At 41.1% G+C, this 19,199-nt stretch overlaps 1 protein-coding gene across 3 annotated transcripts in view; it reads left to right on the forward strand.

The window, feature by feature from the left end:
• dock4b (dedicator of cytokinesis 4b) overlaps positions 1-19,199 on the forward strand; it is a 115,730-nt gene that overhangs the window by 49,724 nt on the left and 46,807 nt on the right. For all 3 annotated transcript variants that reach the window (XM_023417978.2, XM_087177067.1, XM_087177068.1), the window contains exons 9-18: positions 2,360-2,441; positions 2,632-2,692; positions 2,818-2,950; positions 4,345-4,433; positions 9,528-9,653; positions 12,592-12,716; positions 13,338-13,500; positions 15,721-15,827; positions 17,562-17,715; positions 18,934-19,031. In XM_023417978.2, coding sequence (XP_023273746.1) covers positions 2,360-2,441; positions 2,632-2,692; positions 2,818-2,950; positions 4,345-4,433; positions 9,528-9,653; positions 12,592-12,716; positions 13,338-13,500; positions 15,721-15,827; positions 17,562-17,715; positions 18,934-19,031 — 1,138 coding nt within the window. The remainder of the gene's footprint in view (positions 1-2,359; positions 2,442-2,631; positions 2,693-2,817; positions 2,951-4,344; positions 4,434-9,527; positions 9,654-12,591; positions 12,717-13,337; positions 13,501-15,720; positions 15,828-17,561; positions 17,716-18,933; positions 19,032-19,199) is intronic.

A 19,199-nucleotide genomic window follows, 5' to 3' on the forward strand; every position in this document is an offset into this window, starting at 1 on the left:
CGGAGAGAGACTGTGTATGTGTGTCTGTGTTTGCAGGAGTGGCTGTTAATTGGTAGTTGGGGTTTCAACAATAGAGCACTAATTAGGGTACGGGAATGTGTGCGCAAGTCTCATGTCTAATGCATAGGAATCCGTCTCCATATGGCCGGATAAATGGCCTGGAAAGTTACAGAGAGCAGCTAATGAGGAACGACCGCATTTAAATCAAACTGGCTCTCAACTAGTTCACTCCAATACGGTCGATAAAAGGGAAACTTTACTGAAGGAATACATGTATGAAAAATCATAAGCATTTGGATAATTAATAATCAGGCGCCTAATTAATTCAAACATAAGCACCCACTGCCCTACATACACAAAACACTGAATTACAGTGCAAGAAGCAGCCTCCTATTTACACCACTGAAGAGACGTGACAACTTTTAAGCTTGTAATAAGAGCTCTTAATAGCTCAGGCTATTATAAAACATCCTAATCCATTGTAGCTGCATGCAGCATGAAGTCAAGTCATATAGGATCTGTTGGGGTAAATTCTGTTCTCGTGTGAGTGGGCCTACTGTAGCTTGTGCTGTTAGCCGCGCCAGCGACTTGGCTCATTGTCAGGCGCTGGTGCATTACAAGGTTTTCTCTCTGCTTATCGGTGGACTGTGAAAGTCACCTAACTGGATTAGCCCACAGCTCGCCAGCCAGGATGAGACGGGCCCAGCAGGATGCCTCCGCTGCCTCTTTTTGAGTGTGTGCGCGAGACAGAGGGAAAGGACGGAGTACAAAGAGAATTAAAAGGCGATCTGTGTCCGTCCTTTCTGTTTTTGCCCGACATGCACTTTGTTTCCCGCCTGTTCGAAGGGGGTGGGTGCAGGGCATTTGAGACAGAGTTGTTATTTTTCGAGACAGTTAATTCTGCATTGTCAAGCTGTTAAATTTTGTATTTTAAAGTTGCACTATAGTGTATGTTCAGAATATCCAATGTATATTTCAGTGTTGTTTAGACAGGAAGCCAGATACCTTTTTCTTTTCCGATTGTGTCAGTGTAGCTACTTATTTTATGCCTGCTAGAATCATAGCTCTGGGGATGGCAATGTAAGTCTGTCTATTCCACCATTGAAGTCCAGACTGAAATATCTCAACATCTATTGGATGGATGAAATTTTGACATATGTTCCCTAGAGGATGAATCCTATAGACTTTGGTGATCCTCTGACTTTTCAACTAGCTCTATCATGAGGCCAAACTAATACTCAGCTCTACTTTGTGTTAGGTGTGAACACTAAAATGCAGAGAATAGTAAATATTATACTTGCTAAAAGTCAGGATGTTTGTCATTGCACTGTCATTGTGGCGCTATAACTCAAAGCACTACTATGCCTAACGGCAGCCTCACAGAGCTGCTAGCATGGCTGTTGACTAATAGTTTTGTCGACAGAGAGATACAGCTTGTGCGTCAGCATTTATATGTTCTATTCCTTTCTTCCTGTTTGTCTTCCTGTCATATATTTTGTCTGTTTTTCAAGTTTCTATCTCTAACACTCTAACACTGCTGGGTGAGTAATTCCCAGAGTCGTTAGCATGGCTTGTAGACTTATTTTTCATGCATGAGCATTGGCATGGCTGTTATGCCAAAAAATGCCAGACAAAACAACTGATTAGTCTTATTCTTGTAATGTACAAAAAAATGCATTTCCAGCCAAGCAGTTACATGTGCAATTGCTATTCCTGTATATTTTATAATCTTAGTTACACATGTAGTACAGTATCTTTGACATTTACCAGCATTTAACAGGTTAATTTTTCTCACTTTCCCTCTCTTTTCACCTAACTAACAATGGTCTCAGTCTAGCACTGTGACAACCAGAAGATTTATGACATCTTGCTTGGCAGTTACATGACTGAAATTGGACATTTTTTGTTGTAACTCATCACTATTTTTGCTGACATTCCAGTATCTGGGCTAAAAAGTGTCAGCGAGAATCCACAATATGCAACAACACAATGAATATTTTATTCGGTCAGGGAGGAGCCACGTGTGGATGTACTCGCTGTCTTACTTGTTAGGGATTTGGTTCAGTGATTCAATCTTTTTCTCTCCCTCTATCCTTCAGTCCCTGTCTGCCTGTCTTACTCCCGCCTCATGTTCTGTTTCAAGATTTCAAACGGCTTTAGCTTGAAGTTTGAACTTTGAAGCCAGTCCTCCAGTGCCCACCGTTCATCATTTGACATTTCTGACATCGTTTCTAATCTTTATTCTGCTCCTGTTAGCAGTGGCTTCGATGCAGTTGTTTACGATGACACCCAGCCATCACTCCTGACCCCATTCATCTCATTGAGTGTTCTCTCTCTCTCTGTCTCTCCTCTTGTACAGTGAAAGGTTCTTTGTCAGGCTGAATAAGAGCGGGTTGCCCAAGTCGCCAGAGAAGACAGAAAGACAATGCACGCTGTTTGTGGTGAGGAGTGAACATGACTTTATGTTTACAAAGATTGATTGAGAGCAATTTAAACCTATGTAAAGCTGACCTAACTCATGTTCTATTATGCTGAAAACTAAAAGCTAATAAAAGCTAAGTCCGTGCTCTGAAGCTTGTTTACAGGGATTGAATCTGATGCTAAAGAATGTTTTCTTGTCTTGTTTGTCAGGATTTGGGAAGCAGTGATTTGCGAAAAGATGTCTACATCGTTGTACACATCATAAGAATAGGTAGGAGTAACGACACTGCTTCTTTTTTCTACTACATGCTTTTTAAGTCTCTCGGGCTTTCATAACACCGCTGTTCTGACTGTGGATCCCTCTCTGTGTGTGTCTGTGTGTATGTGTGTGCGCAGGGAGGATGGGGGCAGGGGAAAAGAAGAACCTGTGCAGTGTACAGTACAGACGGCCGTTTGGCTGTGCTGTCGTCAGCATCGCTGATCTCCTCACTGCTGACTCTAAGGATGACCACCTGCTCAAGGTTTATGCGTAAGTCACTGCAAACAACCAACACCTCACTTCTAAGTCCTTTCATCCAAACATTGAATCATAATGGACGGGAATGGACCATTATGAAAGAATGAAGGAATACTTCAATATTTTGCTTTCTTGCAGAAAATGAAAAAGGGTTAAACAATCTGCATCCCATCATCTCTGAAGATAATAATTAACAGTTTAGTCTGTGTGAAAACTACACGCACTGCTTTTACAGGGGTTCTTTATGCCAAGCTAAGCTAACCATGGGATGATATAGACCTTATTATCTCACTAGCGTCAAGAAAGCAAATAAGGATATTTCCCAGAATGAATCACTGTCCACAGTTCAATTTATATTCAAAATACCAACAAATACCACATCTTGCAAAAGAGTATATCAGATATCATATATCAGACCCCAAAAACCTTCTGCTAGAATTCCCCTTCATGAAACTACAAAGCAATTCGTCCTATTAGTCTGAATAAACAACAGAAGTATCACTAGATGTATTTCACAAACAAAGAGTTAGATACTGCACATTTTCTCGCTGTGGTTCAGAGGCTTGTTGCATTTTTTTTTTTTTTTTTTCTTCAGAGGAAGTATTCTGTGGTCCAACCTAGACTACACACTGCCCCCAGGGACAGAAAAGACCGCTGACACATTAGTTTGACCTAAATTATATCTGGATCACACCGACTGGCCAAATACACCTAGCTCAGAAGAAAATACAACCACTTTCTCTATATCTGTAGTATTAGCAGTGAGAGGTTTCAGTGGGAAGTTTCAGGTGTTTTAGCATTAAAACTCTCAGCTGGGAGCTTTCAGAATTGATTTCCAACAAGACTTCATTGGAAATTAAAATTAGTTTTTACCTGACATGCCCTTTTTAAAAAATAAATAATAGGTTTTGTTTTAAGTCGGAGCAACACATGCGATGAATCATGCATGTTACACACACTTTATACATTACAAGCAACCGGGTGGTCCAGTCGGGGCAGTGCAACAGAATAGCGAATACCTCGAAGAATAACTTAAAAGGCAACTCCATCAATTTTAGAAAAGAAGTCAGTATATTTGTTACTGATAAAACAGTATTTTATCGTCCCCCCCCTGTTATCTCAGCGAAGTAGAAAGCCTGTGTTACAAACTGGAGACATGGATGCTTCTTGTTGAACCATGGGAAATATAGGACCCTGTTTTTCCAGGTTGACCTATATATATGGCCTAAAAGTCACCATATCTTTGCCTCTGCTACATCAATTTTGACCGTTCTCCTTGAAATCTGTCTCCTGTGAGTTGCCCAAATTCACTGAAATGAAACACTTAATTGTCGGTGCACTTTTAAGTAGGAAATCTATAAAGTTTATTTATTTTCTGTTACTTCCTCTCTTCTTTTTTTTCTCAGGTGTAACACTGAGAGTGAGTGGTACCAGATCCACGAGAACATCATCAAAAAGGCCAATTCCAGATACAACCTGTCTGGCTCCAACACTGGTAAGAACCACATCTGTTTCATCCATCATGCTTTCCTCACATCTACACATTGTACTTGGTTTGCAACTGACGGGTTTGAGTGATGCCTCTTTGGCGGTGTGTGATTTGGTTTTTTTGGTTATTTTTTTGTCATGTTTCATGTTTTTAAAATCATGGAAGAACTTCCAAAGCTGTAAATTCACTGTCTTGTGGAAATCAGGTTCATTTCTTTCACAAAATCTTAAACAAAAATTATGCTGTGATGACAAACTCAGCGGCTGACTTGCATCATCGGTCTCTTTACCATGCAATAGTCAGTTTCCGGTCAGTCTGAGTAGCGTTTATGTTGGGGCGATGTTCCTCTTTAGTAGTCATTCTGTGGTTGTGTTTGCAGGAAGCCCGCTGTTGCAAATGCATTCAGATGATTTTTTTTATTTTTATAAATAGCTGCATTCACACCATACGGAACAACAGCATCAGCAGTTTCCCATAGCAACAGGTTGGTGGAGAATCAGAACATTCAGTTCTTCAAACGTCAAAAAAAAAAGTCATAAGATATATGAAGAGGTTTATTCTGCAGAGAGGTCTGTGCATCACTCCTGTGGATTATACAACGTTTTCCACAATCACTGCTGTTAAAGGAACCATATTATCTTGTGTGCACAAAATGATAGTCGCAGATGACTTTCTGATTATGACTTCAGACTCTAATCTGCAGCAAAGGCAGCTTGACACACTTCACACGGGGTGTGAAGTGAGAAAACGTACTGTAATCATGAATTATACAGTGCTGGTTAGTTTGCAGCTGTTTGCATCAATGGGGCAAATGTACAACCAACAGTAAGCAATCAGCAAGAGTTCATCAGAAGTTTGCCTCGCAGCTGATTTACATAAATATGTTTGTGAAGTGTTGCTGCAAACTTGCTGCAGGCTCTTATCTTCATAATGGAAATATTAATTTTGTGTGTTAACAGTTCATTGTCTTCTTATATCTCCCTCGTGTGTTCTTAGAGGAACACATAGAAAAGGCTGATAATTGATTTGAGGACTATCAGCATGCAAACGGGAGAGATTATAGGAATGTCAAGAATCTGTGAGACTGATCTACTGAGTCAGCTCCTCTTTCCACCTTCCCTCAGAAGACCAATAATTGCTTGAGGAGAAGGCATACAACTCCAGTATGTTAAATTATCATGAATAATCTTGCGTAAGCGTGAAGGGATGCAGTAATTACACTGAAAGGCACAAAGCCATTTAGCACAGTCTGCGATACCCGACGCTGGTTCATAACAAAACTGCATCATCTAGCTAAAATCTGAAACGGCAGAGTTGCTGTTGAATGGGAGGAGATGTAAAGCGATTTGCATTGCTGAGCTGATAAGCGGCAAAAGTCTGAACTAATTTCTGTTCAAACATAAAGCAGAGGAATAACTCTAAAATGGGAATATTAAGCAACCACTTACTTGACTGTTTTCTAATCTCATGTTGAACTCCAACAAAATCTTAATCTCAAATTCTTACTGTATATCAGCTTTATCTGTTGCCACTACCCACTGCTGTGAACACATGAGTACACACGTGTTATCCGTTTTAATAACAGATAACACATACAGATATTGTGGTGCATTGTTGCTGTCAAACTTCCAAGACTTTTAGCTGATGACACTGCGGATATGTGGTTCTCCTGTAAAAGCTGCACAGTGTCTGGTGCCTGTTGGATGACATTAAGATTTTTTTGTTTTTTCCCCGAATCAAAAACAATTAATCACACTGTTTTGGCAAAAAAACAACATGACTGACAGAAGACAGCATTTTGCCTCACTTCACAGTATTTTCTCTAAATGTATCCATCATGTACAGGTTTGCTTCAGGCTCTTATTTGACAGCATCATGCACACTCACCCAATGCAAACACACCCACACGCGCACACACACACACACACACACACACACACACACACACACACACACACACACACACACACACACATCATAAACACATGTAAGTGAATTATCATAAAGAGTTTCCCTTCCGTCTTTGGTTGCATCGTGCAATTTATCACAAACACTTGGATGTTAGCTATTGAGTAGCTGTCAGCTAAAGACATTGATCCAGCTGAACGCCTGATTTGCCTCAGTGCTTTCTCTTTCAAAGTGCATTAGAGGAGAGCTGCGGGTCCTTTGTCACAATATGCCGGCATGCATAATTCAAGTGACTTTGTTCCAAAATTACATTTCCACCACTTAACTGAATTTGACATTGATCTTATGAAATGAAAGAGAAAAAAATGCTTTAATCACAGAGCAGAGGTAATAATTTCAATTCTTAAGATAAGGAGTGCTGGATAGTAGCTTTTCATTTGTGTATTATGAGCACCATTCACCTGTCTGGACCAAATGTATTAATTATAATTTTATTAGCTTTGACACTTTTCCAGGATTGTGCTCTTATTGGCTCTTTTAAACTTCTTCTCTCTTGAATTACATGTCACACACACACACACACACACACACACACACACACACACACACACACCTGCTCTTACTCAAACAGGACTGTGACAAGTTGTAACTTCCCCGAGTTCATGACCACATTTATGAAGACAAATATTGAGCAGCAAGTGTGACGTCAACCAGAAATACTCCAGTAAACTAATGCAATTTGCTTTTTTTTTTTTTTTCTCTGTTCTAAAATACCCCGTACCTTTTACAGTTTCCCGCCTCCTCTTCATTCAAAACAGCCACAACATCACTTGCAGAGCATTATATTCTGCTGCAGAGCAACATTAAAGACGAGATAGCACTTACGTCACTTGTCTAGCCTCAACACCAAAATATGCAATCTGGGGAGACTATTTCATAATTAGCAGGCAGGTCAGCGTCTCCTCTTCACTATGTCTCTGATAGTGTCCGTACAGGAGTTATAGAACACCATGCATAATTTTAAGACCACAATTTATTACATTTAGTGTCAGGGGGGCAATTAAAACAAGTGTGCAGTGGAGTGGGATAACGTAATGTGCGTATATGTGTACTTGTTTATATACAGTACTGTATGTGTGCACTGTGCCGTCTGTGTGCTTCATCTTTGCCATTAGTGTGTGCCTCCTTGTGTGTGTGTCTCCAGTAGTCTCACTGTGTGGTTCGCCTTTTAAACAGACCGGGCAGCGTGCCAGAAGTCTCTTATTAGCAGCCAATTAGCAGGGGAGAGATGAATGCATTGCCCCTTAAAATATAAAGATAGCTGGGTTGTTTGGGTAATACATGGAGAGAGAGAGAGGGAGTCTGTACGGAGAGACAGTTGTTTTGTTCATCATCTCATTTTTCTTTCACCTGTATGTTTCGAGGTCATTGGGGGGGCCACTCTGGATAATCGAATTCGAAAGATGAGAGAGAGAGTTGATGAGAGGAGATGGTGATTTTGTTTACATGAAGCCCAGTAATCCATAAAAGAGATTTCATAAGAATCTGGCTCTGCATGAGTCAGGTCAGGTAGATAATTCAGCTCCCGCCTCCACATGCGAGCGTAGGCAGTGACAGAAGCGACAAGTCGACTGTTTTGTTTTTGAGATATTATTTTCCTCTGTCTGTTTTTAAAAAAATTTTTTTTTTTGAGATTGTGAAGAGGCAGGCCGGGTGGGCTGAGGGCAGCATAGGTTGGGAGTGTTTTCGTCAGCGTCAGCTCCATCTTCCAGGCAGAATAGTAATGAAGCTGGTTTGCCTAATTGTAGCCCTGCAGTAGCTTTTAAAGCCTGTGTGTGTGTGTGTGTGTGTGTGTGTGTGTGTGTGTGTGTGTGTGTGTGTGTGTGTGTGTGCGTGCGCGCGCGCGTGCGTGTGCCTGTGTGTGTGTGTGTGTGTGTGTGTGTTTGTTTATGTGTGTATAAATGCCAAAGGCTTGATCCACATTAAGGGGCTGGCGAGATAATGCCTGGGTAGAAAAAACCCATCTCCCCTGAACTTAATGGGACCCTCTTTTCAATCCCCACCAGACCTTTGTGCTACTTTGAGCAACTGTTGATGGTCGGTGTGTCATTTTTTTTTAATTATTTAGATCAGAGGAATGGACTGTATTGTGTGAGTCACCCCCCATGCCCTCTGTGTCTGTGTTTTCTGTTGTGTCTGTCTTGGAAGTGTAGAGCGCAAGCTGTGTACTAGAAAGCTGAAACGCAGTGAGGACATCTTGGGTCAAAATTAAGTTAGTTTTGCCAGAGAAAATTATTATTCCACAGAAATAATTTTAGAAAAAAAATTTGAAAAAAAATTTGCAGCAACCTCACATTTTGGTAATTTAATTTGTTATTCCGCAAAAGTGAATGAAGCAACCACAACAAAAAGAAGGTATTACACTCTTTCTGATACACAATTTGGCATCAAGCCTGAAAACTTTAACGCCTTTTTTCTCAACTTCACTGCGTCCTACTGCTCTCTGCCTCTATAGTGCAGTGTACTTTGGCACATTGCTAACAGGTTTGCAAACAAGCCGCATCTCTTGGTGATTCTCAGTGACTGAAACCTCTCGCAGCTATTGAACCATCTCACCACTTCCTGCCAGCTTTCCTAAAAACATCCACAACAATAATCATCAACTCATCTCTCACACATTCCCTTGCTGCTCTTTATGTATCTGCTTTTCCATGTCATCAGCATGGACACACACACACAAACATGCATGCACATCACAGAGATGCATTTTGAGCCCTGAATACAAGCCAGCGCTTTAATTTAGTTGCCCTGACTTTTGGAGTTATTGCATTATTGCGTAAGGATATTGATTTGAGACGACAGCCTTCATGTAGGATTTCCTCTTAATAAAAAGGAGCTGGGGGTGACTCACAGGCTGTTTGCAATTTTTGTTTATGTGCGCGGGGGTGTCTGTTTGCTCTCCATACACAAGTGTTGCTGTTGGCAGATATAACAGATATAGCCGTGCAGCTATAATAAAGCTTGAATTATGCCCTTGTCAATACTTTTTCTGAACTCACCAATACATGAAAGTGTTGGGAATGGGGTTATGATATACTGTATTTTGAGTGTGGGATATAGGATGAAAAATGAAAGGCCCATGTTGTTGATGCATATGATATTTCTTTTAATTTTGCCATTATTTCATTTCAGGCCTGGCAGTGGCTCTCCAGCTCCTCCACGGGGACATAGAGCAGCTGAGACGGGAGTACATGGTCCTCTTCACCCGGGGTGTGTCCATCACCAGGAAACTGGGCTTCTCTGATGTCATCATGCCAGGTGGGACACACACACACACAACCACCACAGCTCCTCCTCCTGACCGTCCTCCAGTGTGTACAAAAAAAACTTCACCAGCACTCATGACTTCATCTACTGGATGTCTACTCATTTTACTTCCTTCCTTCATTTAACTTCCTGGAAAACAGTTTCTTACTGGAAAAAGTCTTTTAGTCTAATCACTGTCTCCAAAACATCCAACCAATAAAACTATTATATATATATATAATATATGTATTGACTTTTTTAACATACCCTATTTGTTTACATTTGTCTTCTATATGAAATATATCTATTCATATATTTATAATAATACAATATAATATGTATTAATAAAGTAATATTTTTAGCTGGCATCTTTTGAGCTTTAAACTTATATACTATAATAAATAATGTCTTCATAATGTCCACTCCTAGTTGCCGTGGTAACACTTATTGCGTGAGTACAGTGATGTTTGGATTCCACCTAAGTGTTCCCTCAGAAAGATTAAATATTCAGGTTGTTTCAGGTAGATGGGCATCATTCAAATAGCTGCTTGTCTAAATGACAGACCCCTGCAGAGACCTTCAGGCTTAGCTAGATGGGGTCTTGTTGCCCTGGTAACAAATGTACAACCACTCGAATGCAAGATGAAACAAGGGACTAAACATGTACATGTTTATATTTACATATCCAGGGGAAAACGTGTAAAAGAGAAAGTGTCTGAATTAGCTCTCAGACTCTTTGTCTGTTCATTCTTTTATGAGAGCTGGACGTCAGGGGACTTTTTTTTTCGCTCACAGAAGAGCTGTTCTTTTAAATAAGTGAGGTGTGCTGTCTGGTCACACAGATAAAGAGGAACCACGGACTGTGGGTCCCCCAGCGCCTCACTAACACAGATTTATGTTCACTGTCTCTTTCTTTGTCTTTGTCTGACTACAAACCCTTAATGCTGAGTGCTCTCACCCTTCCTGCCTGTGTAAGTCTGCCCTTGGGCTAAGGAAACTGTCTCCCCTTCTTTTTTTTCCCTCCATTTTCTGAATTTGTATCTGAGCGTATCTTTCCACTCATTTTCTTTTTCATATGCAAACACACTCTTTTCTCCGTCCAGCTGCTCAGCGTCCACCTTTTCCACTTCCCGTTTTGCCATTGTACATCAGAAAACTGCCCCCTTGTGTGTCCACCTTCCCGCAGTCTTTGTGTGTGAGCTGCAAGTGTACAGTATGGGTGTGTATAGAATGCCTCGTGTTACCATGGTTACTGTTGTTAAGAGCAGAAAATCAATGCTGAGAGATATGATGAGTGCGCACACACACACACACACACACACACACACACACACACACACACACACAGAGAGGTTAGATAGGGAACCTATTTCACAATGCGTCTGACCCCGGCTTAGCTGCAGAGGAAACAGGCCTATCCTTTTTCTCATCTACATCACTTTGCACAATTTTGACTTCCCCTACTGAATGAAATAAATGTGTGTGGTCCAGACATTGCACATTCAGCAGCAATTATATATATTTTGTTTTTATGAATCCCAGACACTGAGTTCATTGTTTACACACTTGACTTGACCAGGTTTTTTATAAAATGTAAAAGGAAGGGTCTGTGTTTTGTCCTTGACTATGGTTGACAGTTATTTTGACTAGTTGAGAGACCTTGTGACTACAGGATGAACTCTGACACCCTTTATCTCTGGCACATGTTTTTATTCTTTGTGTACTTGATGCCTATATCTTCCTATATAGCTTATGCTGTATATGAGCCAGATCTGCACCTGTTGTTCATCTGCACGTAGGAATAAGGGCAACCAGTAATAATAGCTGTATACCTGTTGCACATAGCTCTTTTCCATGTGATCTCTGTAAGTTAAAGGGGCACTCCACTGATTCTCATAACAGTCTGTTTACAGGTGTTGGGGCGTACTACTGCATATGTGAAAAAAGTTCGGTGAAGCCTTTTGTGGCTCCAGAGGGAGCTGAAAGAAAATCTGATAAGTTGCCTTAAGTGATGTCACTTGAGTTACTGAGTAACAGTAATGTAACCCTCAAACTAAATGAAACCAAGTGAGGGATGTTGTAGTCTCACTGAAAGAGAACCCAGACCAGTCAGGATTTCATTGTAAATGTGTAGATAATAGATCATTGTCGTGACCACATCTGAGGTTTATAGACGATGGGTCTACAACACTTACAGGGGAATGTACAAAGCATCTGACGCAATGAGTCACACGTCAAATGTCGTGATGGATAAATGTCCCAGCAGAAGATACAGTATATACTGTCCAGTGTCCGGGCACATCACACATCGTGTCGCTGGTAAAATAGCTCTCATCAAAAAACTCACCTGGAACAGATTCGGTAAAGTTTGGTAAAAGGCCAAAAAATATTCAGGTCAAAATCAAAAAAGCAGGAAATCTTCAATATTTTGTCCTGGTTCTTCAGAATCATTGATAAAACACCTGGAATCTTTAACTGAAGTATTGGTAGTTGAGCTGCATTGTGGGTAATGTAGGTGCCATGTTTGGACACAGAAGAAGAATGTCTGTAATAGAAAAGATGACGTCTCTGGTTCTGCTGTGTCGATTTTTATCCTTTTTTTATTTAACTGTTGGTTGTGAGTTGGACAGTGTTATACTGCAGGTGTGTAATGTGTTTGTGCTTGTGTATTGCCTCTCCTTTATTGCTGAAAATGGGTATTGGCTACACAATCTACCTACAGCAGATCTTTAAGTCTTGTATTCTCTGATTGTCAAAGGTTATAACTCAGGCTAAGATTTCATGTCAGCAGGAGATATATCTTAAATAGCCACTAATGTAAGTGCTGGCCAACCCTGTCATGGAGCATTACACTAAACATTGTCGTCAAGCTGCTGAGAGATCATTATTAATTCTCGCTTGTATGCATAATCAATGGCTTGTTGCCTCTTTTACCTCCCTGTCCCTGCAGGAGAGATGAGGAATGACCTTTACATCACACTGGAGAAAGGAGAGTTTGAGAAGGGAGGGAAGAGTGTCGCCAGGAACGTGGAGATCACCGTTTATGTGCTGGACATCGATGGACAGATCCTCAAGGTGACAACACATTTTTTTTTTCTTTATTTAGCAGCTTTGTGTCACAGTTGTTATGTCTCCATTTTGCAAGATCCATAACTGTCATTGGGGAAATATATAATTTTTAAGGGCTAAACACTATGTTTAAGGATAGTAAACACCTCATTTAAGTCCTTAGTTAACTCAGTTTTTTTTTTAATAGTGGGTGTCTTATTTTGGAGCAAAGCTCTTCATTTAAATATCGCTGACCCAGATGAGAGCTAAGTGTCTTTCCACTGTGTTGCCCATTTTTGGTGCAGCACTGTGACAGTCTGCCTCTGTGGTTTCCTGCGCTGCCTCGGCCTTGGACAGAAAATAGACTCAAATATAACCCTGCTGCCACTGCTTCTGTCGCCACATAGCACGCAACCCCCTAACACACATAAACACACATGTGAACCATGTCATTCTCATTTTATTGGCATGTGGTGGTACGTCTACAATTTTCAGTACATTTGTATTTATACATTACATTAATTCATTGTGTCCTTCTTTACCTCATCTTCGAGCCTGGCCTTCTCATTTCCTCTCTTCACTTCATGTTCTTACTCTGCATCACTCGCCTCCTCCATCTGTGCTCACTCTCCTCTATCTGTCTTTCAGAGTCACGTAGCCGCCGGCTCGGGTGAACCAGGTGGGGACGAGTACCACTCCTTGGTGCTGTATCACAACAACAGCCCCCGCTGGGCGGAGCAGATCAAGCTTCCCATCCCTGTCGACATGTTCCGGGGGTCACATGTCCGGTTTGAGTTCCGACACTGCTCCAGTAAGTAGGACTGAGATTGTGGACAACCTTTATTTATCCAGGAAAGGTTAAGTGAACACAATTTTCCAGGCTTTCACACAGTTTCACGTACTAGCTGCCCAGGGTGTGAACACCTTAGGTGCTTTTTTTCTTTTCACTTGATTATCCAGGGGAGTGAGAGGGTAAAGATGTGCTGTTGTGGAGGGAGAAAATGCACAATAAGCCTTCACTTTTCCACCCACTTCAACCTGCCAACCATCCAGCCTCAAGCCCCAAGGCTGCTGCTACCCCCAAACAGAAAATGTCCCAGTGTACAAGTGTGCGCTTTTAGTATTTTCATAATGAGACTGTTTGTCCAACTTCTCACCTCCTAATGATACAAAGCTTTAATTATGACCAAAATATTGCTCTCAGTCTCTCCCACCCTCTTTCTGGGCTACGGGGAGAAGGCCAAATCTCTTCTCTCATAACAAGCTGATATTATTATGCCAAGCTGGGAGGCTGGGAGGCACCAAACTGAGGAGACCATATTACACGTACTATTAGGGCTCCCATACTCGGAGACGACCTGCCTCTAGAAATATAATTTGCAGACGCGCTCATTTTCAATTCAAAACAGAAAGCTCATTTTTATTTATATGCTTTAAAATGCAGCCTTGTTGCTGTAGTTATTATGCAGCAGCGGTAATTGTTAATTTGTTTGCGAGGAGTCCAGTGTTGTTCCTAAATGATGCTAAAGGGACCTGTCAGTGTCAGCAGTGCAATACTTTGTTTTATTATAGCTAATTGTTGGTAGATGTCTTCTGTGATATTTTAAACTGATGAAATCATTTGCAGTAGTCAGCCAACTTTACTGTTACTGCTGTCAGAGGAGCTGGACCTGATTTTTGTTTTTCTCTTAGTAGACATGTTAAAAACATGAAGTCTGCCCACGTTTACAATTTAAAACCCTTAATTCCTAACAAGCCCCCAAACTATTACATTGCACTATATAATAGCATAGTGTCTTTGGTAGAGTGGTTTCAGAATGTTAACATCCATCAATCTCTACCTGGTCTGCCATGCTCAGCTAAACCTGGGTTTCACACAGTACCACTTAATCTTTCTTAATCTCCTAGTGCCAAAGTGTGTGAAGGCTTATAGATTCGGAAAACCTCCACAAAGGCAACCAGACACGACAAAAAGCAAAAGTGTACAGTTTTGTGAGAAATAACTTCCCTGGTACAAAAGCTTAATCACGGCAAAGGAAGACAGAAATAAAATGGCAGTGGTGTGGAGTACCAATTTCTAAGTTTAATACAGTACAAACTTGTGCTTCTCCCGGGAAAATCGACACACACACAGACACACAGAGACACACATAAACAGAAGACTGGTAGACGCCGGCTAAATTAATCAGCGGTGCTGCAATGAAAGGAAATAGAAACCTTCCTAGCACCACGCTTCTCACTTCCCGCTGTGTGCACATTAGCACTAAAACAGCAGAGAAATCAGATTACATGTGTTCATAATGCAAATTATGCCCAGAGCTTTCAGAAAGCTACTTAAAAACACAGCAGCAGTGGTAATCAGACCCTCCTAGAGTACCTTTAACAACATCTACAAAAAATATGTTTTGCCTTGTATTTGTCAGTGGTTGAGGTTGCATAGACGTACACTCAGGCAGGGATTCAGTACACCCTGACAATTAAATGCTGTGTCTACAGGTTCAATAGACTTCAGACTTCCGAAGTTAAAGGTATCCTGTAGAGTTTTCTTGCTAACACATTTCGCATTCAGTGTTTCTCATAAAAATGCATTGGCCACCTCAAACACTCACGAAGTTGCTTCGAATAATTTCAACCCTTCTTCCCTGGATTTTGCTGGTTGATTTTGCTGAAATCAATAGCAGTAATATTCTTCTCGTCACCCATGCCCTTTTCTGTGTGTGCATGCAAGTAGAGCACAAAATACAACAAAACTAGGACCCAATCTTTAATGCATTGCTCCATAGCACCACTAACACACAAAAGTACCTTTAAATTCCAACCTGATGAGGTCAGCAGTACTTATGGTTAAAGATAGGAACCTACATTTAGAGATGATTTACAGATAGTTCCACTCTTTACTAATTTTAAACTGCATGATGAGAAAAGCAGAACTGGCACCATTATATTAGCTTTTGTGTTATGTTTGTTTTCTTGCAGCCTGTGCTTGTGTATTTTGGACTCAGTGCCATGTCCATGTGTTGTTGTTTGACAGCTAAAGACAAGGGAGAGAAGAAACTGTTTGGCTACTCCTTTGTTCCTCTGATGCAGGAGGATGGCAGGACTCTGCCAGATGGCACCCATGAGCTCATTATCCATAAGGTAAGGCCTGCATACCCTCTCTGCCGAGACTTAGACTGAGCCACATGGAATCGAATTGACTGTGTCTTCTACAGGGCACGCACGTACACTGCTTTGAGAGCGCACTGCAGAAATGGTCATCTGGATATGTAAAGCCATCCAAGATTGAGAATGAGATAATGTCACTGTTTTGATGTATTTTCACTCATGTAACAAAAAGTGTCTTGGTCTCAACAACGTGGGGATGAGCTGCTTTTTTTAATCAGAATTCAAGCTATTTGACCTTTATCATTGTGCTTTCCTGTCCACTTAACCCCTTCTATTACCTATTTAACACCATATTAACAGCCAAAGTGCAATTTGAATTTCCCCAATTAGAGAGAACAGAGATCCATTATCATCCGGTCAGTTGGTTAATTGCAGCTTGTAGATTCTCGTCAGTGAACCCACTCACTGTTTTGTGTCACACTGTATATTATTATGGGAATAATTTGCTCTAAATGGCAAAATCCTGTCATTCTGTTGTCACACTGTTTGGTGCCAGCTCACATCACTCCATTACAGCCTGGCGGGCCAATGACTGATGTCCACTTATGCAACATTTTCAAGCTGCGAGGTTGAATTTAACTGCAAGTCAGTGTTGATGTATGTCTGTTTGCTTGTGCTGGTGTGAGAAACAGTTGTTACTCAACTGGCTGTATGCACATTTCCTTTGAGGCAAAGCTGACGGATGTTGTTGCAGACCTCCTGTGTAAGTCTCTATCTCTGTATTTAGCCTGGCCTTTATGTCCATTTTCTGCATTTTATAGACACTAACAGACTCACTGTCATCTTTTCACACATTTTGGGTTTGACACATCAAAAGACTAAAGCAAATAAAACTGCCTGCATCCCTAGTTAAAAGCTTCTGCAAGACCGTCTTGGGTGTAATTGAGAATAATTGCAGACTACATGCTTGTCCTCAGCTGCAGGCAAAGGGTGTGTGCATAAACCTGAGGCTTTGCGGAGGACGGAAAAGCATGGAGCGCCTTCATACATTTCATTGGCAGCGAGGCAGAACAGTGACCAGAAGTCGGATTATTTATCCTTCTGTTAACTACAGCTACTACTTTCTTTGAGCTGTCTTTAAAAACAAAGCCTCCACTTTTCATTGTCCTCTGTTCTCTTGTATTGCCACCAGATTTAGTCTTACAAAACCCTCCTAACCTGAGCCTGCCAGTTTTAAAGGAAAACTCTGGTATCCTGGTGTGTTCCCACCGTTTAGGGGGGGGGGGGCATTCTAATGCCAGATGGAAGTTGCTGAAAAGCTCAATGAAACTGGCATGGCCTAGTTTCTCCTCAGACCCAAAATAGACACAGAAGAATCATTCCAAACTGTGTGGTAGCTTTGGAGCTCAAACGGCCTCAGCTGTGCATTAAGGCTGCACATTAAATCCCAAAAGTCTCATCATTAACTTCTGCAGCGTTATCACCTCGACAGGCTGAACTTTTAAACCTGAACCTTAAACTAAGTTTTAATCCTGTTGTGTTGTGTTGATTCATGGCTTTACATGTTTCAGTCACCATTGATATACAGCCTCCAACCCTGTGATATAATATATGACATTTGTGGAAATCACCCACATTTGAGCAAGTGTAATATTGATAAATTGGCATTAAAACAGTGATTGCAGCATTACTTTAGCACTTTCCTATTAACCCACTGTGCCAGTTTTTTAAAAATGTGTTGCTTATCCTTTTCCTGTTTCTTTCCAGTGTGAGGAGAACACCAGCTTGGCAGACTGTTCGCGCTACCTGAAGCTGCCGTTCTCTAAGCCCAGCCTCCCGTCCAACAACCAGACGCTGAAAGGCACCAAGGAGTCTTTCTGGATCACCAGCTTCCTCTGCTCCACCAAGCTCACACAGAACGGTAAACTAGACTCAGGGATTGACATTTTGGCCACTCGCCCGGTGAGGTGTGTTTGGCTGCGGTGCTCGAACTGTTTGTCACATTTTTAATTGGAGTTAGCCTTTGCGATGCTTTCTAGTGCTGTGTCGTCCTCTGCATCTGTAGAGTTCGGCAAGTAGGGAATAGAAGTATTTCTGCCAAAGACGGTGATCATCACTTCGCAAAAGGCAAAGAAAGTGGTAAAACACCATATGTTGAAGGAAAAAAGAAAAAGAAAAAAAACACAGAGGAAGAGACAGGTTCTGAGGAAGTGAGAAAGTGGTATTTCCAACCCATGAGAGTGTGTGAATAAACCTGTGAATATGCAGGGTGGTAGAAATAGCCTCCAGTTTGCAGATCTCACTAATGAACTAACAAAACATTGTGTTTTCAGAAATGCGCTTACAAATATTCTTGTAGTCTTTTTTTTTTCTTAGCTGGCCTCATTCATGGTGAAAAAAATTTCATTAGCCAACGATGAATGTAAAGTGAAATATAGCGAACATTAGAGGAGACATTTGTTTTTCTCTACTGGGTCACTGATGCATCCCAAACTTCACCAGAGTGTCAATATTTTACCAGACTACAGTATGTCTGTGAGTGATGAATTGTTTTTTACTTCATTAAGTAGCTGGTAGAATATATAACCATAAAAGCTACAGGCACAATTTATTAACAGGCTGTTAATTTCTTGAATACATTAGATTTTTTTTTTTTTTTGTGAATTGTTAATAGAGGTATTGCTTGAGTTTTTGTTGAAAAAAAAAAAAACATTTGACAGATTGGTACAAACAAACGCACAAACACATGCACACACAGACACAAATTCACACGTGAAGTTGCAAAAAGACACGCTTCAGGTTGAATAGAATCTGAGGAGACAGCTAAAAGACTTTCTTCTCCAGGGCTTATGTTTTATTCATGTATATGTCTGGGGACTCTGGCTCAGGAAAATGACTTTTTATCTCCTTTATCCCGCTGCACTTGAAAATGTCATCATTTGTTTGGATTCGGTGGAGTTTTTGGGCTATAATTGAAGGGTGTGGCGATGCTGTGTGATCTGAAGTGCATATTGCTCTCATAATCCTGCTTTTCTTTACAAACAAACGAGATGTGTCTTTACGTCTTCTGTCGGTCACTTCCTGCTTTTTGTATCTCCTACGCTTATCCCTGTGTCGCACTCTCTTTGTCTTCCTCCAGGTGATATGCTGGACCTGTTGAAGTGGAGAGCCCACCCCGAAAGGATCAACGACAGCCTCACTAAGCTGAAGGAGATCGATGGCTCGGAGATTGTCAAAGTAGGACCACACTCAGCTTTGGATTGCTCTTGCTATCCTGGCATTCATAGTATTGATTGTTTCTGGTTTGATTTCAGTCCACACGTTTTTGATTTCATGTCGACAGGCTGAGGATATTCAAAAACTGAAACCTTGAAAAGTTAATTTGATACATCAGCTCTGTGCCAG

The sequence above is a fragment of the Seriola lalandi genome, unplaced genomic scaffold, assembly GCF_002814215.2.
Source record: "Seriola lalandi dorsalis isolate HSWRI2012SDOR001 ecotype SW California unplaced genomic scaffold, Sedor1 jcf7180002054579, whole genome shotgun sequence".
Taxonomy (NCBI): Eukaryota; Metazoa; Chordata; class Actinopteri; order Carangiformes; family Carangidae; genus Seriola; species Seriola lalandi.